The 24,488-nt window shown below is 39.8% G+C and overlaps 2 protein-coding genes across 5 annotated transcripts; both read right to left on the bottom strand.

The window, feature by feature from the left end:
- Positions 1–160: 160 nt before the first annotated feature.
- On the bottom strand, positions 161–4,229 carry LOC306910988 (uncharacterized protein). 2 transcript variants are annotated; one of them, XM_079485956.1, is made up of 12 exons: positions 4,014–4,229; positions 3,871–3,943; positions 2,938–3,010; positions 2,793–2,841; positions 2,572–2,712; positions 2,180–2,305; positions 2,016–2,076; positions 1,686–1,720; positions 1,522–1,595; positions 1,058–1,348; positions 874–976; positions 161–788 (listed from the first exon to the last, which is right to left on the bottom strand). In XM_079485956.1, the coding sequence occupies exons 1-11, from the start codon at positions 4,081–4,083 to the stop codon at positions 905–907; spliced, it is 1,065 nt and encodes a 354-aa protein (XP_079342082.1). In that variant the 5' UTR covers positions 4,084–4,229; the 3' UTR covers positions 161–788; positions 874–904. The 2 variants fall into 2 exon arrangements, with proteins under 2 accessions (XP_079342082.1, XP_079342081.1); XM_079485955.1 differs by having other exon boundaries at positions 204–788; positions 933–976.
- A 289-nt stretch (positions 4,230–4,518) lies between these two features.
- Positions 4,519–21,498, bottom strand: acsl6 (acyl-CoA synthetase long chain family member 6). Of its 3 annotated transcripts, XM_079486535.1 has the most exons (22): positions 20,876–21,490; positions 17,003–17,135; positions 15,465–15,685; positions 13,741–13,855; positions 13,458–13,522; positions 13,273–13,374; positions 13,086–13,185; positions 12,811–12,989; positions 11,994–12,026; positions 11,666–11,717; positions 10,852–10,925; positions 10,662–10,739; positions 9,374–9,508; positions 8,957–9,091; positions 8,772–8,867; positions 8,608–8,680; positions 7,144–7,232; positions 6,948–7,064; positions 6,397–6,540; positions 6,214–6,315; positions 6,051–6,122; positions 4,519–5,882 (listed from the first exon to the last, which is right to left on the bottom strand). In XM_079486535.1, exons 3-22 carry the CDS (start codon positions 15,666–15,668, stop codon positions 5,742–5,744), a joined length of 2,106 nt encoding a protein of 701 aa, XP_079342661.1. In that variant the 5' UTR covers positions 15,669–15,685; positions 17,003–17,135; positions 20,876–21,490; the 3' UTR covers positions 4,519–5,741. The 3 variants fall into 3 exon arrangements, with proteins under 3 accessions (XP_079342661.1, XP_079342660.1, XP_079342662.1); XM_079486534.1 differs by lacking the exon at positions 17,003–17,135 and having other exon boundaries at positions 20,876–21,498; XM_079486536.1 differs by lacking the exon at positions 17,003–17,135 and having other exon boundaries at positions 21,045–21,466.
- Between the last annotated feature and the right edge of the window lie 2,990 nt (positions 21,499–24,488).

Here is a 24,488-nt window from a genome sequence, read left to right as displayed (position 1 = left end):
AAGGCCATAACTTATAAAGGTGCATCTCGAGACAAAAACAAACGTACTCAAATATTTTAAGGTATGTCGGTGTGAGTGGTTTTCGATCAAGACACTTCTAACATTTGAGTTGTCTTAAACCATGTCCGGGAAATCCCACAATGCACAGTATTACACAATCATCTCCAGACCAAACAGTGACGCATTTCAATCATCGGCTAGATCAAGATCACAAAAACATGACAAACGTCTCTTTATTCATCTTTTATACATAGGGTTTTATATAAATAATTCTAGAAATAAATAAGTTCTTTTCCCTCTCTAAAGCCAAACATTTCACTTGAATAATTTATCCTCCAAAGTCCATTTTGAGTGTCAGAAGAAAATCCTTGGTTTACTCTTCTAAAAGATCATTTGAATATTTCATACAGTCCCTGTGCAGAACTACTAGACATTGAACTGCAAAATCATAAGTTGGAGGATTCTCATGAAATCTTGGTTTCAAATATAAAACAACTCAAATCTATGTCAAACGTTCTTCTTTGTGCAAGGTATTGTGACAATTTGATGGCATTACTGAATTAAATATTTTTTTAAATCATTACTGCCATGATGTTTCAATGGTTTCATGAGAATGACCCAGTTAACATTAAAACCTTACTTAAGCAGCTTTCATTTATTGTCTTTTACAATACATGTACTGTATGTCTATGCACAGATATTTTGATTAAACTGTCTCAACCATATAGAAATGTTCATCCTCGGGTCATTAGCTGGAGAGAGACCTGCGAGCTGCATGGGATGTGCCTCTGCATTTAGAAGCATACATTTGTTAAAAAACAAAGAATACATATTAAATTAATGATATATTCCTAAATGAAAGTGTTGGCTTGCCCCCTGCTGGTCACAGTATTCCCTCGGTACACTAAGATATTGATATGACATTTCCCAACCTTGTTTTAATCTCCTCGGATGGGGGTAATAATGTGGAAATTCTCTACAAAGAATAGAATAACAGGACAATTCAGTTCTGCTTTTTTCCATTTTTCAAAATTGTCAACATAAAATGACACATTACCATTTTAGCAGGAAACCGGAATGAGCACGTTCGTCTCAGTCTCCGAAAAAACGCTTCTCTTTCACATTCATCTGCAAAGTCAAAGAATTTTGCCGGCCCTGAGGAAATATCTCGGGATTCTTCTCTTGTGATGACTTCTTTTTGTTTGACCAGCTCGTCCTGTTGAACTCCACAATGATGGTTCTCTATTTTATTGCATCTATGGTTGGATATGTTCCTAATGCTCACAATATCACTGAACATCACTTTTCTGTATTTTATTGGTTTATTGGTTTCCTTTTCTGAAAAACACTGAAAACAGAAAAATATATTTTAGATACAAACATTAACAATATGCGTGACCAGTCAAACGTTGCTCTTATCTGGACAATCAGGTCTTTCTAGTAGCATGCGAGGAAGAGAAAGCAAGACGCGAAACGTTTTATACAGATAAGAATGTTACCACAGACATGCAAAGAAGTCACCTGCTTTTTCACAACAGGACCTACAGCCCTTTCATTCACTGGTGTTCTCTTCTCATCCGGTTTTAACACATATCCTAAAAATTCAGAAACAGAGCATTGTTTATCATGCCATGCCATTCATTTGGAACTTATGTGCAGTGAAACTCAAGTTCTCTCACAAATACCTGAAGTTTCAGAGGGCACACACAAAGGGGATAGGCTGGGAAAAAATAAAACAGTCAAATCCATAACCTTTAACTCAATAACAGAGAATTGCATTTTCTAATACAACACATTTTTTATCAACTTAGAGAATTTGATATGACCTTTTTATAAATGTAACCAGGTACATTAGCACAATTTGGCTAAGATTTGGTCTTTTTTAAATAAAAAGAATAATTTGAATTGTTTTACTACTTCCGTTTCATGCAGACTTTAAACTGTCGACCCCAGATTGTTCATGTGGTCTTAGATATTTGAAACCCGCTGTACGGTCTGTATATACCATGTCTTACCTTATGGGGGACAGAGAAAAAGAATTCTTCTGTTTGTCTTCAGCAGTGTCTAATGATAGTTCTGAAGAAAGATTAACACATGTGAAAAAGTCCTTTGTCTTCTCAGTGTATAACACATTGTGCAGCATGCATGAACCCAAACACACAGCGGTGACACACAGTACCGAGAATGGAGGAGAGGTTTGGAGGCTGATGCAGCGCTATGTCCTGCGCATGACTCAGATCCAGAAGAGTTGAGTTTTTCATACTGTTCATCATTCCATTACCATCCACTACGGTGATCTCCTCATCTGTGTGATCATGAGAAGTACACAAATAGCTTTACAATAAAACCGAGTGAAGGTGGAACGGGTGTGTTTTCAGGGGTTTCTTGAAGGTTGTGGTGGTCTCAACAGTCTTCGAGTCGTTTCAGAGGTGTAGGGGGTGTTAAATCGCACGCACAGAGCAGCATGGACAGCTTTTGTTAAACAAAGCTACTGGTGTCCGAGAAGCCTGTGGATTAACCGCATGAGGGTAATTGGTGCTGCTAGAATTTTTGTCTTATGATTAGTTGTACCAAAATGATCAGCTCTGCGAAACTCCTCAATGGACGAAAGTGTGGAATCCATGTTTAAGGTCTGAGAATCATCATCATCATCATCATCATCATCCAAACAATCCAACAAGAAGCTGGAGACTCCAGAGGGCATTATCATACCTGGCCAGTGACAGAAAACATAGGCTGAAGAGTCAATTTTGCACTCATTAAAGTACTGAACAGAAAGCATCAAACCTTACTTGTGGTGTCCTGGCTTGAGTCTTTGGAGGCACTGGCAGTCATCGTAACCTGCGCAGAGGAGTTTATATGAGCAGTGCTGCTGATTCTCAGCACAAGCTTGTGTATTTAAACTTGTGAATAAACATCTACCACATTACACCAGACCTTACAATGACCTCTCCTGGATCCTGAAATCACTGGTCGGCCATTCAGATATTTTCCACCTGGCCTCACAAGTCTAAAATGAAATTCACACAAGAAAAAAATCTAATTGTTTTTGCAAAAGAAAAATAATTAAACAACACTGCAACAATTGACATTCTCACGAAGCATTTTTGTCTTATTTATAGTTAAAATATCCTGAGAATGAAAAGAAAAGTGACCCAAGATATTTAGTCTTGTTTAATGAAAAATAATATGACACCGTGTCTACACCGGGCGCGACGCGACATGACAACGCATCCAGTGTGGACGAAGGTTTCGTCGTGTCCCGTTGCGCCGGTGTAGACACACTTGTAATAATCAAGTTTATGGTAAAAAGACGCTAAACATTTTGCACATGGTGAGAAAAATAAATGTACTTAATTCAAGTTTGTTTTTCTCCCCCATTGGCAGACTTCTTTGCTTTTTTTACCATAAACTTACTCGATTCTTATATTTTTCTGCTTAAAAATCTTCGATCACTTTTCTTGTCAAGGAATTGCATCTTGATTTAAGAATGTTTCAATACTTGTAGCCTACTATGAAACAAGCAAAGATGCTTAATAGAATGTCATTTTTTTCTGTGTATTTTGTGTTTAATAGTGTAGCCACACTATGCACAGGCTACTAAGTAAGTTACTGCCTGTATATACCATTATTGCGTTTACATGGCAACCTTCTACGTGTTAACATGAATATGCGTAAGCAAACGGATCAGATGATGCGCAGAGGAAGCTTATTAATTTAGTTTTGTACATTTATATACTAGTACATAACCATTGTATGCAGAAATACAGGTCTTCATCGGGTTACGTCAGACCGCCTTGTTAATATTCACGAGGCAGGCGGTTCCCTCGGTAGCTAAGCAACAAGCAGCTTGGGCTGACCAGAACTCACCTGTCTTTACTGCATCCAAACTGTCGACCACGCCGAGCACTTCCGCTTAATTTAGACACACGTGTCCTAATATCTGTTATAAAGAGTACACAGTAAATGTGATGCACGCACGCACGCACTTATAAAACACAAAGGCATCGTACTGTTGGATGAGGCCGCTCTCATTGGCGTCACATTGCGACCTTTTCCTGTTGAACATTTCTTAACAATCATAGTAAACGCAACTCTTTTGATGATATATAACTCATATAAATTCAATTATTAAATGCAATAAAGTCCCGCTGCCATTTCCGTCATGACGTGCTGGTTGTTGTTGAGGGACACGCCCACTACTTAATAAACGTGCCAATCAACGTAACCAAGCAACACCGGTGTGGTGTCATTATTTATCATGAGCAAATCCTGCATCGTCGTCAAATTCCCTCGCTTAACGTCTATATGTTTATCATTTAGCTCTTAACATGTTTTTACAAAAATAAATCACAATTTAACCTGTTCATGCATTCATTATTTTACACGTATTTTTCTATTTGCTGTGTTTAATCTCTTTTTATTTAATTTAATACCCCTTTTTACTTGCTGTGAATTAAAAAATACAATTATAATACTGTAATGTCGTACTCGTGACCATCACAAGCGAAAGAGATACAAAGAATGCATCTTTATTTTTACATTTTGCACACACTCGTACTTTGAGGATATGCAGAGATGTACATGCACAGCTGTTTTTCATTTTCAAAACATGAACTGTTCAAAAATGTTGCAGAAAGAAAACCTGGTTCCGTTTTGTACATAATGAAAAATATGTAAGAAGCTCATCGTCTGAACTACCCAATAACTCTTCACACAGATATTACACTTTCAAACTCTGACATACTAAACAATAAAATTAGAGGAAATGTTTATATAAAAACAGTACAGCATAACTTTTGAATTATAATAAATTAATAGTGGAAATAGACCGGATAGGTCACAGTCCATAATCCGCTGGAAATCAAAGAAAACAAAGAGCAATACTTCAGTACAGGCCGTGGGAATGTTAATGCCACGAAATGAAAAAGACGACTTGATTCAAATCTGTGCAGATTTTTATTTCTCGTTTTGCCCCGTCTTCACCCATAACCCCTCATTAAATACAAAGATAAAGTTCTGTTATCATTCAAGAACAGATTGTTGATTTTTTTTCTACACTGCAAACCATTGCTTAAATAGTCTCACGTCTATTATTCTTCAAAATGTACACTACTATTGAAATACTTTGGGATGGAATGAAACCGAACAGCTAGTTCATTTGACAGCCCAAAACTGTACGCATGGCATGCTCACCCTGATCAAGTGAGCCACATTTGTAGGCCTTTACTACACAGACAAGCATTAGAAAGTAATTCTAGTATATGTAAGTGTCTTTCCATCCAGGTCTTGGGGACCTGCGAGACACGACCAGAGACGGGTATACGCATCATGCATTGCTTTGAGCTCGAAAATGTGCCATACAAATTCTTTGAACCCATAAAGAAATGCTAAAGTTGAATGGACGTGTACTGTCGAGTGGGGTGAAATGAGTTCTCGGTCCGTTGAAGAAATGAAACGATGAAGCACGCATGCTGGAACTGCTTCTGTTTTACAGGAGGACTTAGTTTTGGTCGTAGCTCTGCCACATTTCTAAAGGCACACCAACTGTTGACATACACGACCAAAGGGAGATTTACTCTTTAATTTACTCTTGTAGCGAGTAAGCTCATGCTTTGACTTGACGCCAATGGCTCATTTGGAGTATTTTGTGCCGGCTATAGTGTCTGAATGAGGAAGAACAAAGAGGTGATGAGTGTCCGCTGTCACTAAAGCGTCCTGGTCTTCTGGTGACAGTACGATTACATGGAAATGTTGCTGTACAGTTGTTCGATCTCTGTCTTGAAATATTCCTTCAGCTCCGGTCGCTTGGCTTTTAATGTGGGCGTCAGCAGTCCGTTTTGTATGGAGAACATTTCTTTATGAATGTGGATGTCTTTGACCTGGGAGAAGTAAACAAGATCATTTGCAGCAAAGAAAGAAAGCGTACGCTACGATGGCGTACAATGTCAACAAGAACCCCTTGGGTGTTGGACTTGGTGGCTACAGTTGATGGTTTGGTACATTTGATCAATAGCAGTGTTCGCACAAAACTACATTTACAAGCGTACCTGCTCAAATGAATGGAGGCCGCTGGTTTTTCCCAAACGCACCATATCATCTAAGATCGCTTTCTTCAATTCCTGTAGACCAAACACAACCACTATTAACTTATCTATGGTTAAAAAGCAGCAGCACATTTATCACACGTTTATGTCGTTTCTGCAAACGTACTTTTTTTTCACACAGTTCTTCAAAGCATCCCTCGAAGCCTTTCTTCTGAGCCCATGAAGGAAATACCTCTGGATCGGGAACGACGATTCCGACCAGACACGACTGCACGCACGGTCGAGAGGCAGAAGCAGTTAGTGTACACGCGTGATGTGCGTATGCCACATTCAAACATTAGGAACTAACCTGCAGGCTGTCACCGTGGATGTAGAGCTGAGCCACGGGTTCACTACGGATGTAGATGTTTTCTATTTTCTCGGGAGAAATATATTCGCCTTGAGCTAATTTAAAGATGTGCTTCTTTCTGTCAATGATCCTCAATGTGGCATTCTGATGAAAACAATTATAAAGAACATTTCAATCAGTATTACAAAGAACAAAAAAACATCTTTTTATCTCTGTTCGTCTGAAGGACAGGAGCGGTGAATACTGATGGCCACTAGATGGCGGAATTGTGCGTCTTACCCTTGTGGGTATTTCCCCGTTTATTTTCTATGAACTACTCATCCCCATCATGCACTGGAAATAAAATATAAATTCAATTGAATAAAAATAAAAAACGCTCTGTTAAAACCTTCTCCTCTGAGCTTTAACATTCTGAAGTTTTGAGTTGCTGCCTATATGATAGATGGCCCTGGTTTTATGAAACATTCAAGCAAATTAAGAAGACACATGTCCACAAGAACAGCCACATGAGTGGTTTGGGACACATTAATAAGACTGAGTTAAGTATTTACTGGTAGCCATTTTCCAATGTCTCCTGTGTGGAGCCACCCATCTGTGTCCAAGGTCTCGGCGGTCCTGACGGGGTCCTTCAAATAACCCTTAAACACGTTTGGGCCTTTCACACAAATCTGACACAGAAAGAAAGCTGTCAATGCCAGAATTCTTTCAAACACCTTTCTGACTGTATTACATAGACATTTGACACACCTCTCCTTCTCCTTTAGCGGCGAAGTAATTCTTCTCAGCAACGTCCACCAGTTTAATGAGATTACATGGCAGAGGAGCGCCTACATGACCTACAGACGAGAAACAAGAACACACCGGACATATTTAAACCATTATATAAATCTGTCATATTCATATATTTACAGATTTATATACAGTATAATACAAAATTTTACATTTGACCTCAAACCAAGAGTAAAATTGGACAAATGGGTTAGTTGAATGGTCAGCACAAACCATGCAAATTCTTCTTTCATGGGAATCCGTATTTAGAAAAATCTAGACAGTCTTTTTCTTTACATTTTATAGTTTTGTTTATCTAAATTGTGCTTTCTGTCCGGGACTATCAGAAGCAAGTAGCTATTGCCGTAACCTTAGTAAATCCGCACTGTAGTGAAACAACTGTCATAAATAATCAGATCTAGCTCTGAAGTGTCGAGGAAGTGTTTTACTGCAAAAATACTGGCCTGACCTTGCATATTTCTTCGACAATAAGGCATCTTATGATATATGATATGTAAATATATAATATTAAAAACAATTCACAATAAACAAATCATGGCTCAACAATGACATTAAAGTCACAAAACTTGTTGAATATGAAACATTTAGAAGTCGCTTTTGGTAGTGAACCAAAAGAAAACCAATACTAAAGTTTGTTTCACAAATAGCAAGAAATTGATCCATAGCAAGATTTATCAAAAGTCTGCCAAACATCTTGCACATTTACAGCTGATTTTATGTTACAAATGTTTTTCCTTAAAGGGACAGTTCACCTAAAAACGAAAATTCTGTCTTCATTTACAGATAGTTCAGAATCTGTACACATTTCTTGTCCCTTTAATAGCTTTTCCATGGCATTTATACTGAAATGTCTCCAGTGAAGCACAAGAGGGAGCAGTTGACTTAAAAATTCTCAAAAAGTGTGTCCGACTGTCTCGCAATACACAAGGATAAAACCAATACAATGTAAATCCAATTATATCGACTGTCAAATAAGGTCCTTAAAAAGGTTTTGCACCTCTTGAACTTAACTCTGAGGATAACAGTCAGGTGTGTTTTAGCCCTTCAGGAACAGGGCTTCACACCTCCAAATCTAGTGAATGAATGCCACTTCCTTATTATAGCATTACCTTTTTATCACCTTGACGACGGTCATTATACTGTAACTAGTCACATATAAGAAGGTTTTCCCTTCAACACACAAGGAAATGTTAAAAGACTCAAAGATTGCTTTTCTAGTTATCAAACCACGTGTTTGTATTTAATGGATCATGTGGCGTAATACTGATATTTAGGTCATAAACACAAGCTGCAGAGTGAGTGATTCACTGAACACGGTGTCAGTCATTAATGGACTTCACCGCTGGGAAACACATGGGAAGTTTGGTTTCTTTCTATGTATTACACAGAGCAGTTGTACTGTAAATGCAGATGATATCTCACCAGACGTCCAGTCTCCAGGTGTGGTGAAGGTGCATCCGGCTGTGCATTCTGTCTGACCGTACGCCTCATAAACCTGCAAACACACCCAAGAACATCACCCAAGAACATCACAGTATGACATAACACAGAGCGATGATGTGATGTGATGTGATGTGGTGCCGGACCTGACAGCCCAGCGCTGCTCTCAGAAAGCCCAGGACTGATGGAGAGGCCGGAGCCGCTCCCGTAATGATCATCCGCAACCTGCCGCCCAGACTGGCCTGAAATGTGACCACACGCAAACATCAACATGTCTTCCCGTCGGTACTACTCATGTCGCCATGTGTCTTACAAGCTGTAGATCACACACCTGGATCTTATGGAAGAAGATCTTGTCCCATATGCTGTCGCAGCGGATGACGCCACGGCTCACCTCGGCTCCTTTTCTCTTGGCTGCAAAGTTCAGCAGCCAGCGCTTCACCGAGGTGTTGGCCTGACTGAAGATCTGAACACAGTACATAGCCTTTATATACAGTACACTTAATGCTTTTACTAAAGGGTAATACAAAGTTCACTTGTACAACAACAACGGCAACAAATAACAAATGTTCGAGAGCAAAGGTAATAAAGGATTTCACATTCGATCACAACGAAAATGAAACAAGTACTTACATACTTTGAAAGATTTGAAGTGATCGTGATGTAGTGTAACTTCATCATTGTAGTAAGTGACAACATTACTTTTCAATAAATATCAGAAGCGGCCAGGGTGAGTTTCTTCTCTCACCTTGTCATACATGCGGTTCAGGAGACGAGGGACCACCGGGAAGATAGTGGGCCGGAGAGCCTTCATGTCGTCGGGCAGAAGACGGATGTCACCTTGGAAGAAGCCGATCCTTCCGCCATGACAGATTACCACCGACTAGAATGCAGCAAATACACAACAAAACACACAAACTGTGTTTATTACCAGTCACATGAATGCTTTTATAAATCGGTAAATACTTTCGCCCAGACAATTCCTGTGAGAAGGGTGAAGAATGTCACATAATGCCCAAACTTTCTAGCCAAACGTTTTCTATTCATTTTCATTCATAAAAATATTCATACTTCATACTTTTACGCATTTACATAATATTCGATTCCATTCTATTTATAAAGCGCTTTTTGCAATGTTGCATTGTTTCAAAGCAGCTTTACAGGAAGAAAAATAGAAGGTTGAAAATAATACAGTATATGATATTATGGAAAAAGTAAGACCATTCTACGTTAGTGGAAATGACAGTAATCTACATTTAGATTTAGTCATTTAGCAGACGCAGTGCATAAGTGCTATAGAAACACATACATATAGACAATACCTATAGACACTACACACACATATATATAGTATATAAATGTATAACATTTTTCTAAATATCAGCTGTCTCCCGGTGAGGAAGTGGCGTGGAATTCAAACCCCAATGATGAAAAAACTGGGAAAAAAAACCTCGGGAGAAACCAGACTCAGCCGGGGAGGCCCGGTCTCCTCTGACATGCTACAGCTGCACTCACTACATTAGATTTGAGTAAAAGTTCCTGAGTAATTATTTTTGATAATAATTGAAGCTGTTTTATGTCATAATTTATGTGCATATTAGATGACAGCTGAGATGCGTTTTGGCTCCAGGAAATGTGCAATTACCCTAAAAGAACCTAGTGTAAAAATATTTTTTATTATAATCCATTGTTTTAAATTGAATGTTTTTTTATTGTATTGTATTTAATGTTTGATCTCTGGCATGTGTGGGTTATATAAGGACGTAGACCTTTAGAGTCTGTGCAAGAGGAAGTGATTACTACACGTGTCGTCCTGTAAATCTGTGTGGGTGTGACCTCACACTCTTGTTTGTGCTCACAGTTGATCAACAGCCAAAGTGTAATCTGACACAGCGGAGCTGGATGAACTCAAATAAAACAAAGCCCGGTTTCTGCTGGTGGGTGGGAGAGTTGTCTTCATTACTCACACATGAGCTTAAAACTGTGAGAGGTGACATAATACAGTTAGACTTCATGAGAGAGGACACAAATCTCACCTCAATCAACCTCTCAAACATGTGCGCTAGAGGCAGGAAGGAAATGAGAACATCATCTTGGTTTGGAAAGATGACTTTCTGCAAAACAGAAACACACACAGACGGACTGCGGTTAGACACAAACATGTCTCGCGCCGCCATCTCTAACAGAGTTCATCTCACTGAATGACAATAATGACACTGCACTTACATCTGTCACTTTCAAGAAGCCTCCGAAGTCAGCCACAACGTTCCCGTGGGTCAGCATCACTCCCTTTGGATTTCCTGGTGGGCACAACACACATAATATTACAGAAACTCCTTAGATTGGGCATCTGTCACCATAAATTCAACATTCAAGCGTTGTGTTGCTTCGAATAAGTAAAGGTAAAGAATAAGCCACGAGGTGACGTGCAGTCACACTTGAAAAATGTCTGATCATAAAAGACACACAAGCACAAAACAATTCACTTTGAAGTACATTACAGCAATAGGCTACATATTTATCCAAACTCAAACTGCATATCAAACTGCTTTTACATACAACCACAGACGGAATTGGGCATCTTCTACTAACATCTGACAACCAGAATATGTCCAGATGTGCGCTGTTACTTTAAACACTTTGACATTTTGTGCGAATGACCTTCAGGCATGTGTGGGGTGTATGTGTTCTGTGATGTTTCATGCTTATTTCCTCCCTTTCATTCTTCTACAAATGACCCACTAGACTTGACCCAGTACAGAAAGGGTGTACTAGGCGCTCAAGGACACACATCGGTCAAGACCGTCAGGAATAATACTGTCAGTATGAGTGATGGGAAAGTCAACAAAACCGTTAGAAAGGGAAATAACAACCATCATCAACTGGTTCACACCTCATCCTCGTGTACCTAATAAAGTGGCCACGAAACTAATGTAACACCGCACAAGAGTTTAAATGTGTAAGGTGAGTAAAAACGTGTTTGTGTGTGATCTGATGAGCCGATAAAAAAAATCTGTTGATGGTGTAAATGTTGGCTAACCTGTTGTGCCGCTGGTGAAGCACACGATGGAGAGATCATCCGGTCGAGGGGGCTGTGAACACATAGACACGTACAGTCAGTGTACTCTCAGTTGTTGCATATCAACATAATGATGCAGTGTAAATGTAATTTATTTTCATTCATTCAAACGCACGCGATCGGACTAAAATCAAATTTTTTAAATCACTCGGCTCAAGGAAGGTGGTCTTATACATGCAAGACGGTTGATTTTTTTTGGGGGGTGAACTTCCTTTACGTAAAGTATCAGAACTGTTAAAGCAGTATACAGTATGCTGGATCAGTTGTACACTACAGGTTTCACACTTACCACAGGCTTCCTGTATTTCTCTTTACCCAGAGCCTAAAAAAGACATCAAGCAAACAAAGAACATTGCGTGTTATTAGGTAAGCAGCACTAACATCCCGACCCAGTACCCAACCTAACATTACTCCCAAAAATTCACACATTTAAAGACACCAATGTGCTCTCTATGAGACTGGTTGTTCGTGATGATCAAGCATTAACATTTTTTATATTTAACTGTGCGCGCAGCAGGCTTGTGCATGTCTCATTCAGGAACTTTTCTGATGAATTTTCCTGATAAACAGGGGAAGCCTCACGTGATTAATGGAGTGAAGACTAAAGTATACTGTGTGTATTGTGTACAGTAGACGCTTTCAAGTAGATGCAATTGAACAGAACGGAATAGGGAGTGTAAGAATTGTTTAGAGCCAGTTTAGGTCAAGAAGCAAATGTAGGTTAAATTCCATCAAAACCATTATGAAATGTGCTCATTATGATATTTATACATATCTTAGAGAAACGCTGTGAGTATGTAAAAGCTCAACATGTGCTTCAGCCATCATGACAAGGTCTGAGAGGATTTTCCTCAGTTCTCTCTCTAAAAATGTCCAGCTGACAATTCAATAACTTTTTATTATTATTATGTATTAAATAATGACCTGTCGATTGAATCGCAGGGGCATGTGAAAATGATGCATGCAATGAACTATGATTACTTTGCTAGAAAAGACCAACCCAACCGAAATATCTGATTGATCGCCCCCTAGTACTGGGCCCGTCAGCCATTCATCAAAATAAATACGATGTTACAGATGTATATTAAACTGTTTCGTGGACCTACCTCGACGTCTTTCAGAGCCTGGATATGAACTGCACACCTCCGGCCTTCCTCCACCAGCTGAAGGTCAAAAGCATCCATGAGGATGATGGTCTTAAGACCCGGTGTTTCTCCTCTCTCAACCTTTTCCAGAAGCACCTTGGCCTTCTCGTGTTTGTCGCAGATCACTGTGGCGATTTCAGCTGTAATCAAATGTTGATGGGGAAATAGCTGTAAGACGCCACTGAAGGCTGAAATGACAAACTTAAGAGCATTTGATGGTGGAAATGTACATGTACCTGTATTAATGATAAAGCGTATGGCGTCAGGTCCCAGAGTATCATACAGCGGCACCACCACCATCGAGTACGTGTAACATGCCAGCTCTGCTATGATCCACTGAGATAGATAAAGAGGTAAAAAGACCCTCAACATCATGGATCTTTACACGCTGGTATTGTATTTTGTTTTTATTGTTTTTTTTACCTCTGGCCTGTTTTGGGCAAACACACCAATGAACTGATCAGTATTGGGCTGACAACCCTGAGACAGCAAACCCGAACCCAAGTTCTCGGCCCTGCTGAAGACCTACAGCAGATACGGGAGGAGAGGACATGAGACCGGCTGCCAAACACAGAAATAGAAATACTACACTTCATATCAACACTCGCCTCTTTGTACGACAACCATTTATAGGGCTGATTGGGAAGTCTGGAGCCTAAAAACGGTCCATCTCCTGAATAAAAACAGAAAGCGCGTCAGTGAGTCATGAAGAACAGATTTTTGATTTGCGGCGTGATACATTTTTTCGTAGTTACAAATGTGCAAGATCAGGCTGCAGATGCTGAATGAAAATGAGTGGTCACAATTTATGATTTATGAATTTGACCCTTAATACATTTCAGGAATTCTGAAATGTCATCTGAAATGAAGGTGTGCTCGGCTGACACTCACCAGTTATGTGTAGACCTCTTTGAAACACCTCATACATTGTCTTGGCATCTTCGTGGTAGTAAGAGAGCAGCTTTGAACTGCTGCCCATCATGGACCTCCGAGCGCCATCTTCCTTCTGAAAACACAGGTGAAAGAAAAGCTTTAAGAAACATCAATGGCGTTTCAGTCCCGGCCTGTGACTTTCTGTCTCTTTCTGCACAAATGTACAAAAATATCACATATAACAAAAGAAAAAGAACGTTAGGCTAACCTAACCTAGCCCTACACCACCGTGCACATACAGCACAAAACAGTAAAGCTCATTTGGGCTGAATCTACAGGTTTATGTTTTATAAAGCAGGTGCTCACTGAAGTTTTAAAGTACAACTTCAACATCTGCACAAAGAAGGATCTTTGAAGTGGTCGTCTGGTACTTGTTTGCATTTGCGTTTGCCTAAATTTGCATTACACTAGACACTATAGGATGTGTTTGAATTTCAGCAGATGGTTATGAAACTGGGTGTGGCGCTCTTAAGCTGCCTACAGCGTTACAATACCACAGAAACACTGAAACTTCTCCCGTGGCATCTGAGGACACTTCTTTGGAAAACCTGTAAGGCAAAGATACTCCCTATGAATCATTGGAAAAAAAACGATTTCCCCGACAGGGTTTAAATCGAGCCGGAACTAGGCCTTAGTTCAATTAAGACATTTAAGTAGTTGTCTCCAAATGTGCCTTATAAAAAACATAATTTTTGCATAAATGTTGATTTTAGTCTAGGATTAGGCTTAAGATCTGTACAACATGGAATTCACAAATGCCAAAACATGTATGGGCCTGGACGTTTCATTTAAATATGAATATCCTCCTATTCTTTTAAAAAGGGCCGATACAGTATGTTTGTTGATTGTTTCGAAGGGTAGGATTCACACTCATGTTTTAGGATGATTCCACTGGCCTTCCGTCTTAGATGTTTTGCTTATGCAAAGCAGCGAGCAGAATTCAGGTCACAGCCAGATTCAAACAACACAGGGTTCAGGACGTGAGTTTACACAATGTAAATGGTGTAGGCAACAATGAAGAAGCAAGAGTAAACACGAATCCTATTTTCATCAAATCTGCAAAACTGGATCATCTGGATGATAAAAGAATAATGTTAGTCTCGCCTGTCTACTACCAGTCAAAAGTCAAGACACACCTACAGTACTCATTCCGTATTATTACTACTGTGTACAGGTTACAATATTAGCGCAATCATCAAAACTAGGAAGTAACTAGTAACACAAAAGGAGATAATTGGGAATTGTGACAAAAACATTTAAAGCAAAGCTTGTATTGTAGCCTTTTTAACGCCATACAAGCTTTGAAATTTGGTAGATTCTCTTATGCAATTTCTTCATTATTATCTTTGTGAACAACACTAGCGCATTTAATGTCTAAAAATAAAAGGCATTGTTAGGGTTATTCTCTACCAGCTTAAACAAATGCTCAAAATCGAAAGGTTATAAAGTTTCTCCAAGCCTTTAACTGGCAGGAGAAATCAAAAACTCTAAAGCATTTTTTGCCGCCTTAAGTTTGAAGTCACTTTTTAACTATGTCTCATCAAAATAAATGAACTGCATCTACCACTTTTCAAAATTTTAAACAGTAGTAAGGTCAATTTGATGGAAGAATGGTATCATGGTTGTGTCTCATTTGAGCGGCTAAATGTTTAAGAAAGTCTGTGTCACAACACAGGACCTACCTCTACTTCCTGTGACTGGTGACGGAGGTCACAGGGTGGAATAATGGCACGAGGGCGTGTCGCAAACCAGTAGGCCAGAACAGCAGTGATGGCGCCCAAACCGACCAGTGCGGAGGTGGGAAGAGATCGTATGAACTGCCCCAGGTCATCCAGCTCAGGCAGCTGTAGACCCAGCAGCAGATCCTGTGACTGCATTTTCTCCATAAGCGTGGAACTGAGCTCTGACACACACACAGACAGACATCTGTTAGCCTACAACCAACAGACTGCAGGTGCATTTGTTAGGAATTTTACTATTAGTTCATGCCATGGCACATCGTGTAGATCAGTACAACTGATGACCCTGTGTGTGTGTGTGTGTGTGTGTGTGTGTGTGTGTGTGTATGTGTGTGTGAAGAGAAACCTGACAGAGAAAAGGCAAAGTAGGTTTGTCCTGATAACTGCACTGATGCGCCACCTCAAACATACAGATCTTCTGACAGGTGATAAAATAACAAACTACTGTCTTGTTAATGCTTCAGCTAGCTGTTAAAAACAGATCCTACTTTTCTAAGTACAGACAAAAATAGAAATGTTCTGGTTGTATTAAACTGCTTTGAAATTTGGTTTGAAAAGAACATTATATAGAAGGTCTAATTTTCTTTCCTCTCAGAACATCACAGGAACTGCACACACTCCTGGATTGAGTCGAGACAGATCCCCTTAGCTATCCTTGAGAGGTGTTCAAATCATCATCACTTGACCACTGGGGTGCCCCAAGGTTCAGTGCTTAGTCTCCTTCTTTTCTCTGTAACCCCGACCTTTGCCAAGGCCAATTAGGGCAAATGTCAATATAAAAACTTTGACCATACACAGCTTATCTCACATTCCTACCATCTTTGATCTTGTTTTCAGACATCTCAACCTAAAGTTGATAAACGAGCGATGCAAGCGAGACTTTTCAAAACATTCATGCTTTGAATACCAACCTGCACCTAATCCACTAAAACCAACCCAGTTTTTATGATACAGCTGAGTTGAAGATTGACTAACTTCTTACTTTTTACTCCTGCCCTATGATAACCCAGCACTAGAACTTTTATATTACATTTATCATTCACTCTAACAACAACTTCAAAGGTCATTTTAGATTGAAGCATCTGCTAAATCGATAAATGTTAAATCAGTAACAGTAATGTAATGGAAACCTCTCTGATGGATGGATCTGTCAAGACCATATTCTGTATGCTTAATACAGTAAGATGAAACATAATGCAATTCTATTTTGACAATTTATTCTTCTGATTCTTCGTTACTGTGATCAAAACTTTAACTTTAGACTTTATCACCTTAACAGACATACGGTACATGTATTTGTCTGTATGTATTTCTTGAAATGTTTTAGCGCTAACAAATATGTTTAGATGATTTTTCGGAGATGGTAAGGATATTACTGAAAAGGCAAAGCAATGCACAGACGTAGCACATGACTTCAGAGTGATCAATAACCGCAGCTATGAGAGCAGAACCATCACACATGCATCAGTCTCATAACTCACCAGTATTTAAACTCCAGCGGCTGAATTCATGCTTCTGTCTCTATGAGCTGTAAACTCAGACAATTGACAGGTCAGTGTGCAGTTTAGAGTTCACCGTCTCTGTTGTTTGGTTTGAATGCTTTTTCTGGTGACCCTAAGTAAAAGACATCACAGTTCTTATTACTGCTTGAATCCGTCTCCTTATTGACCAACTAGATGGTTCAGCGGTTGTATGCTGTAAACAATCCACATTCACACTGTCTTCTCACTGAAATCACAATTTATATGCTACATAAGTTAAAGTAAATCCTTTTTGGAAACATCAGTGGAGAAAGATTTCTTAACAGTTCTGCATACGTTCTGAACAATAAGGTCGAAAATGTACAGTGGCATAGTGAAAATGGATCTTTTCACAAGAAATTAGATGAAATTGGAGTTAAAAATGCTAACAATAGATCAATGGTACTTATAGAGCTTGTGTTTATTTATGCCAGCTGAACTGCTGAATTCTCTTTTGTAGTATTGATTTTTCTGTGAAGCCTTTTAAAGGCTGTTTAGTCGAAGCCACAAACTGAAGATTACTTCCTCTCCATATGACTGTTGCATGTGCACTTTTAAATAACTCAGATAAACAGTTAACCGCTGTAGTCATTTGTTTCACATATAGTCTACAGTGTAATACAAATAACTCCATGTATGAAAGAAATCGCTGCACCTCTTTATATGCAGATCTTTTCAAAGGAGATCCTTTAAAGATCCTTATTTTAATTACATTCACTGACATAATCTGATAATCTGAACAAAATGTCATTCTGCAGGCAATATCTTAACAGACATATTGCTTATGAATACACTGCAGAATATCAAGGTGCTACAGCCACTAAATATAGAATACTTTTCTCATTATATATATATATATATATATATAATTGCTAACAAATCAGCAGTTTATGTACAAAAAGAAAGTGACGTGACATCATTCCGTGTTCAAATGATACTTTGCATGCCTATCATAAGCGATTCCTCACTATCATGAATGAACCAGACACTGTAAAAAAGGGGTTGGGGTGTGATAAGTTGTATCTGAAGGTAACCAGGTAACGTTACCTCTGATGTATTAGTAATAACCTCTGGGGATCAATACTGGATGTCTGGAGAAAAGTGATGAACCTCTGGGTTCCTACATCTTTCTTTCTTTTAAACGGGTGCGTTTTTGAGTACGTATAAGTCATCAAAGTTCATTGTTTAGTAAAGCACTGAAAACACTAAAATAAAAAATCTGCAGTGTGTTAGTTTACCGTTCATAGTAATAGAAAATAACAATTTCAAATACTACTGGATTGGAAACTGACTGAGAGTAAATTAATAATACTTTTACCACCCGTTTAGCAGATCTATGCCTTCAGATCTGATGTAGCAGTCTCTTGACCCCGGGGTAAAATTGAAATATTTATAAAATATACCTACTGTGGCCTGCACATTGAAAAGATTTTCTTTGCATATGCTTTCCTTCTTGTGGGAGGAGTCAGAAGTGCACTGCTCCGCCTCCACCACCTTACCTCACACCCCCATCTGCAAAGCGTCAGGAGCAATTAGTCTACGCTATCACAAGAGATTACAGCCTATTAGTCCAGAAAGCTGATGGACGACAGTAACCCCTGCGCTTCACTGGCTGCGCCAAATTCTTTCCAGCCTTTCCTGCTGCCCTTTCACTTCCCTGGAAATCCTTTCATTTCAAATCAGGTCGTGTACTGTGAATGCTTATATTGAGAGTCTGATTGATCAGTCCCATTTTAACACTAATGAATCTTATTGTGTTATCAAATTGGGGCACTTGCAGCACCACAGATTATTATTAGTCAACCAGCTATTCCTTCCCACATTACAACGTAATGCAACATCGACGCACACAGAGAGAGAAGAGAAGAGAAAACGCATTAGCCTACTATGAACCTTCCTGGCCACCGTATCACACCACCCTCAGCAGATGCAGCTCTGGCTGTGCCCCTCCCTCTGCTTAATCCACATCTCTCTCTCTGTCTACCCTTGACTACATGATACCGAGTCTTAGCTTTCCGCTCAGCCCTCACAAACACACATATAATGAAATATAAATAACATCAATCGCATCACCTTAAACATCAAGCAAGCTCAACTGCAGATAAAGCAAATGCACACGCTTTAACAGACAAAGCTGCCCTTGCTCAACGTTATATTTACTCTCGATCTATGCTGAGCTCTTCCATTTGATCTGACCCATAAAAATGAATTGTACCCTTATATAGTCATTTTGACTAGATGTAGACGTTATCATGTATGGTGTCATTTTAGGTTATCTGACATAAGAAATACATGAGGGCTAATACGATTGTATAACAGGGTTGTCAAGGTTGTACTGTTTTACACGTAGCCACAGTTTTACACGTGACCAACTAACCCATCAGTAAAAGATGCCCTGTTTCCTCAGCAAAAGGAAGAACACACAAAGAAACGCTTTAATAATAAAGATTCATCTTCTCCATTCAGCACACCACAAAACCCTGCGAGACGCTTGCGGTTAAAACGTCTGACATTCAGCCACATGACTGCCCCCATAAGAGGATATTTACTATGACATTTCTGCTGTGTGCCCCTATAAGCTCGCCGCGTCCTTCAAAGCAGAAGTGGCGTGGAAGAAGATGTGCATCTTTTGATCGGGTTAATTTCATTTCTTCATTGATCAGTCATTTCCCACGTTCGTGGATGCATTTCTTTCTTTTGTCGTCACTGAAGATCGAGAAAGATCTAATATTGATGAAAGATCTTTGTTTTCTGAAGGCTTTGCTAGGTATATGTGTCACAATAGGCAGCACTCTTCCGTCAAAGACACTTGCACTGGTGTTGGTTCTCTTAGATCATTGAATAATGAAGTATGGGCTGAGAGATTAGGTTTACCTCTCTGTCTCACAGCAAACCTGACTCCCTGCATTATTTATAAGCACCACATGGCAGCTGAAAGGCTCAGGTCGGACGCAGTAAGGTTTGGGGTGTCCACGCACTCTTCGTTAGCATGAACGGCTATGTGTGGTGTGTGACGCGCAGGTTTCTTTCAGACACACCGAGATGTCTACAGACGCGTGTGAAATGTGCTCGGTTTACTGCATATTATTTCATCGTGGGTTCCAGTCCTTATCTACAGAAAGCAGCTCGAAAACTAGACGGCACTACTGTGGGTGGGATGAGGCGCGGTGACGTTTCAGCACCGCGAGCTGGACAGCGACTCTCGCGGTGACGTCATCGGCGTCTGCGCATCGCGTGCGGCACGGCACCGGTAAAACTGTAGTCGTTTTAACGAGAGGCCTTTCAAATACAAATAAAAATAAGAACACACATATTTCACTTCTGGGTCACTCTGTCGTGTGTCTGCCTGTGCCGAGTAAGGTTATTAAAGCTGCTCCCACACATTAAAGCGTCGCATAGGAGATCATGTCCATCATGTGCCGCATAATGAAAAACCTTCGTCATCAGCATCTTACATGTTCACGGTCACTGCATTTGAAAAAACATCTCATAAGTGTTGCCTTCCAAGCGAATATGAATGAATTCGTATAGCTGTTGCATCGCATCAAATGTTTCTCGTTTGCAAGGGCAGATATTCACGCACCAAAGGCCCGTGAAGCCAGAAAACGCGAACATGGTGTAAAAATGGACAGTATGCTATGGTAATGTCGAGCTGCACGCTTTCCATTCGCATTATCACCCCTTCGTTCGCGATCAAATGCTGCATTTCATCGTCGTGTTAAATTCAGCACCGGTACTACGAACCTAGACACGAGCCGGTAAACCAGCACCGATGCTTCCCATCATTTCTTAAGCTGAAAAGAAGCAAGAGACACAAAATCAAGTCAAACTCACCGAGCACAACCCAGACAGATCCAGCAACTAAAGCGAAGGCGAGCATGTCTCACTCATTGAGAGAGTTGGAGCACTGCTGCATGGAGAGATTAGAGGAGAGACATCCAGCACGGGCCCGTGCAGAAAGAGAGAAGGACGGACAGGTCTGAGTATGGAAATAAAGCCTCACCTCATCTCTCCTCCCTGGTGGTGATGATGCACCTATGAGCTTTGCATCACGAGAGCTCCATGCGCAAGGTTAGCACGGATGGGGCTACACGCTGATTCCTAATGATGTCAAATAGGTCGCCGATAATATATTCACGATATATTAAATAGTTAATAATGGGCTACGTAAAACCAAGCAGGAGACATTATCAAACCGCAAAACCGTATTTGGCACATTTGGTGTTTTAAACAGACGACCCGGCAAAATATATTTAGGATGAGTCAGTCATATTTAATCATTTTGTTATTTTTGAAGATTTTGTTTGGGGTTAAACTGGTCACTCAGTTTTTCATGATGATCATTTAAATAAACAATGTGAGCGCGCTGACTATAATTGAGCTTTTCGAGTAGTCGTCCACATTATTTCTACGCGTATCTTTTGCTCCATCAGCCATCCACCAATTCTCAAAGGCATGGCGGATCACGTGACACTAATGCCCCGCCCCTTTTCCTGTTTAACCTTGAAGGATTCTCCCTGTAGATGGGACATCCTGAGGACTCCAAATCACGTGATTGTTTTGATGAGGTGTCTTTAGCTTAACGAGTATTTCGCGCACCTTTTAACCAAATCATAACAGATCAACTGAGAATCATCTGAATTTGGCGTTAACTTTCATGGCTTTTATTACATTGACATTGACCGTATGATTATGACGTACGCAATATGCATTTCACCAGAAAATCCAGAATGCCCATTCTTGCAAAGACAATTTCATCGCAAAGTTCAGTCAAAATATATTCATCTCCTCGTATTCACTGATATTTGATCAAATGGTAACAGGTCATTTAAAATAAAAAGTATAAGAGGAACATGAAAACACGCTGATTTGTTGCCGGCAGCTGTCTGGAGAAGACAAGCTGCCCAGTGACGCAGCTGCTGTGGATTTGCCACACAATCCAATGTCACCGGGCTGTCAAAGCAGATGGCCGAGGAGAGATTTAGTACCCAGCTTATTACTCAAGTCAATGTTTCTCTGTTTTATGTAGCCTACTGGCAACTGTGTTCCATGTGAATTGTTTCATTTGGTTTGGTTGACAAAACTGTAAAAATCTTCTATTTTACATCAAAAGTTATAATGTCGCTAATAATCTAGAGTGGACAAATGATGAACTCAACACTAGGATTTTATTGTACAGAAGGTGATTTTGAAATACAGACGAAGCAGGTGAGTATATCTCACCATCAGCTCCGCATTTTCCTTGCCCCCTCATTTCCACTGGGGTCTTTCAAGCCCCCTGCAGCGGCTTATGCTTGGTCCTCCAGTCTAGTGGCGTCTCCCCGGTCCTGTTCACTTTGGTTCCTCCTGGGTCTTGAGCTCTACCGGCTCCACCCTGCATCCTCACACCTTTGGCTCCGCCCTGGGACCTTGGTGCTTTGAGGCACCTTCTCTTGACAGGTCACTCCCCCTGCCAATCTCCGGTACTCCTTCCCTCAAAACAATGACATGAAACACTCATCAAGAATCACACTCACCACATGCTTTCAGTGTTTTCTGTTAAACTACAGACTCTCACTATTACAGATGACTTACCTCAGCTCTTAGCAATAACCTCCAGCAATCCTTGTAGGCTTTCTTGCCTTACCTCGTCCATGTCACCAACATTCTTCTTCTTTCACACCATCACAGTCAAGGCTGTTAACATTGCGGTTTTCTTCATCAGTATTCATATGATGGGTGACAGGCCAAGAGATGCATGGGATAAATGGAACCAGCAGGGAAGGAGGGGTTTCATGATTTGTTCTTATTTTTTGACTACTTTACGTAAAAATAAAGGCATATTATACACACGTTTACCAAAGGGGTTTTTGCTTTTTTCCTGTAATGCATAGAATATCATTCTGTATTGCATGATTTGAAGAAGAGTTGCAGAATAACTTGTAAAACAATGGCTTTCCTTTTTATATTTGTATAACACTTGTTTGTTTTATCAAAGTTTTAAAGCTTGAATTAAATTGTAGCTCTCTGTACTGTACAGTGAAGAAAAATAAACTTTTCTCACCAAATACTGTTAAAGTATATACTGTATATACATTTTGCTTTGATTATTGTGAAAGGATTCTGGGTTTTCCTGTGAACAAAATAATACAAATCACATAAAGATATAGTAATAGCCTTGTATTCAGCTCTATTTATTTAGATTTACTAGACTTGCACATGTGTGTATGTGACCTTTTTATAACCTGGTGGGGATTTAAACTTGAATGAACACCAACTCATTGGGACTAAAACTAAGGTTTTCAAAATCCTGTTCGTGTCCCCCTCACTTTCAAATCTGTTTGTAATGATTTTTTAACCACACGCCGTCATCGCCACGGAGAACGAGCAGGAGTCTCTAAAACTAGATCACTGAAAGATTGTTTTCAATCACGTGCTTTTGATTTGATAGAAAGTTGTTTTCACATGGTCGTGTTTTCGGTGGGCTATGTTAAGTTATTTCCTTATAATCCACTGCCATGAATTCCTAGAATGGGAAATCTTTTAACAGACAGAAACGTGGGCTTCCTTGGTCATTGTTTAGGTAAGTTAAACCAGTGGTGGAGTCTACGAACGTAACGTTATTCAGTATACACACTTAAAAAGCGTGAGGATACGTAACAACGTCGTTTTGCGTCAGACACACTGAAGCATGACTTTTGGACCATTGGTGCAACTGGGAAATATGAAACAAAAGGAGATCATACACTATATGATTGAAGGCCTGCCCCTTCAAGCTACTGGTGCTGCTTTTTCCTGCTTCGGGTGACGTTGCAGCTGCAGCAGGTGTCACAGAAAATGAGCCCGACTAGGCTCATGCAACGCCAACGTTGTTTCTAACTTGAAAACTTTACAAACGTTATGAATTGATGACAAAAATGGAAGAAATTGTGAGATAACTTATACTACAATGTATCTAATTGTTTTAGATAATAAGAGATGAGAACTCCTGGCCAGCCTTGTGAAAGTCAGACTAGAGACACTGCCAGCAATCTAGAAGTGCAACTGGTGCTTGATAAAACTGCACACGTGTTCATTGTTGATTATTATAGTTAAAGGGATAGTTCACCCAAAAATCAACTTTGTGTGATTTTTTACTCACCCCCATGACGTTAAACATGTTTAGAGAACTTCTGGCGTCTTCAGAGCACAAATAAACATATTTAGGTGACATCCGAGAGATTTCAAGGCCTCCTCATAGACATCATGCTTTCAGTTTTTGCCAGTCCAGAAAGTGTTGAATTCAAATCAAAAGTTGCATTTTTTTGAAGCGACGAGAATGCTTTATGTTGGAAAAACAAACCAAAATACAGACTTAAATGGATATATTCTCCTCTGTCTTGTCAGAGTTTGACGGGCATCGGAGTTTGATTTTAACCATTTATTTCGATATGATTTACTGTAAGTCTTTGACATGGCATTAGTCCAA

Source organism: Barbatula barbatula (genome assembly GCF_947034865.1).
Source record: "Barbatula barbatula genome assembly, chromosome: 22".
NCBI classification, from domain to species: Eukaryota; Metazoa; Chordata; class Actinopteri; order Cypriniformes; family Nemacheilidae; genus Barbatula; species Barbatula barbatula.
This window is presented reverse-complemented; position numbering and strand designations above follow the sequence as displayed.

Excerpts from the sequence above, each read along its gene's own strand:
- LOC306910988 (XM_079485955.1), bottom strand. The coding sequence starts at position 4,083 with ATGATTGTTAAGAAATGTTCAACAGGAAAAGGTCGCAATGTGACGCCA. Across the intron at positions 2,713-2,792 it reads CTCAAGCCAGGACACCACAA|GTATGATAATGCCCTCTGGA; the intron begins GTAAGGTTTGAT and ends GTCACTGGCCAG. Across the intron at positions 977-1,057 it reads TCCGGTTTCCTGCTAAAATG|AGAATTTCCACATTATTACC; the intron begins GTAATGTGTCAT and ends TATTCTTTGTAG.
- acsl6 (XM_079486534.1), bottom strand. The coding sequence starts at position 20,921 with ATGCTCGCCTTCGCTTTAGTTGCTGGATCTGTCTGGGTTGTGCTCG. Across the intron at positions 11,718-11,993 it reads AGAAATACAGGAAGCCTGTG|CCCCCTCGACCGGATGATCT; the intron begins GTAAGTGTGAAA and ends ATGTGTTCACAG. Across the intron at positions 6,316-6,396 it reads TCCACGGTGACAGCCTGCAG|TCGTGTCTGGTCGGAATCGT; the intron begins GTTAGTTCCTAA and ends CCGTGCGTGCAG.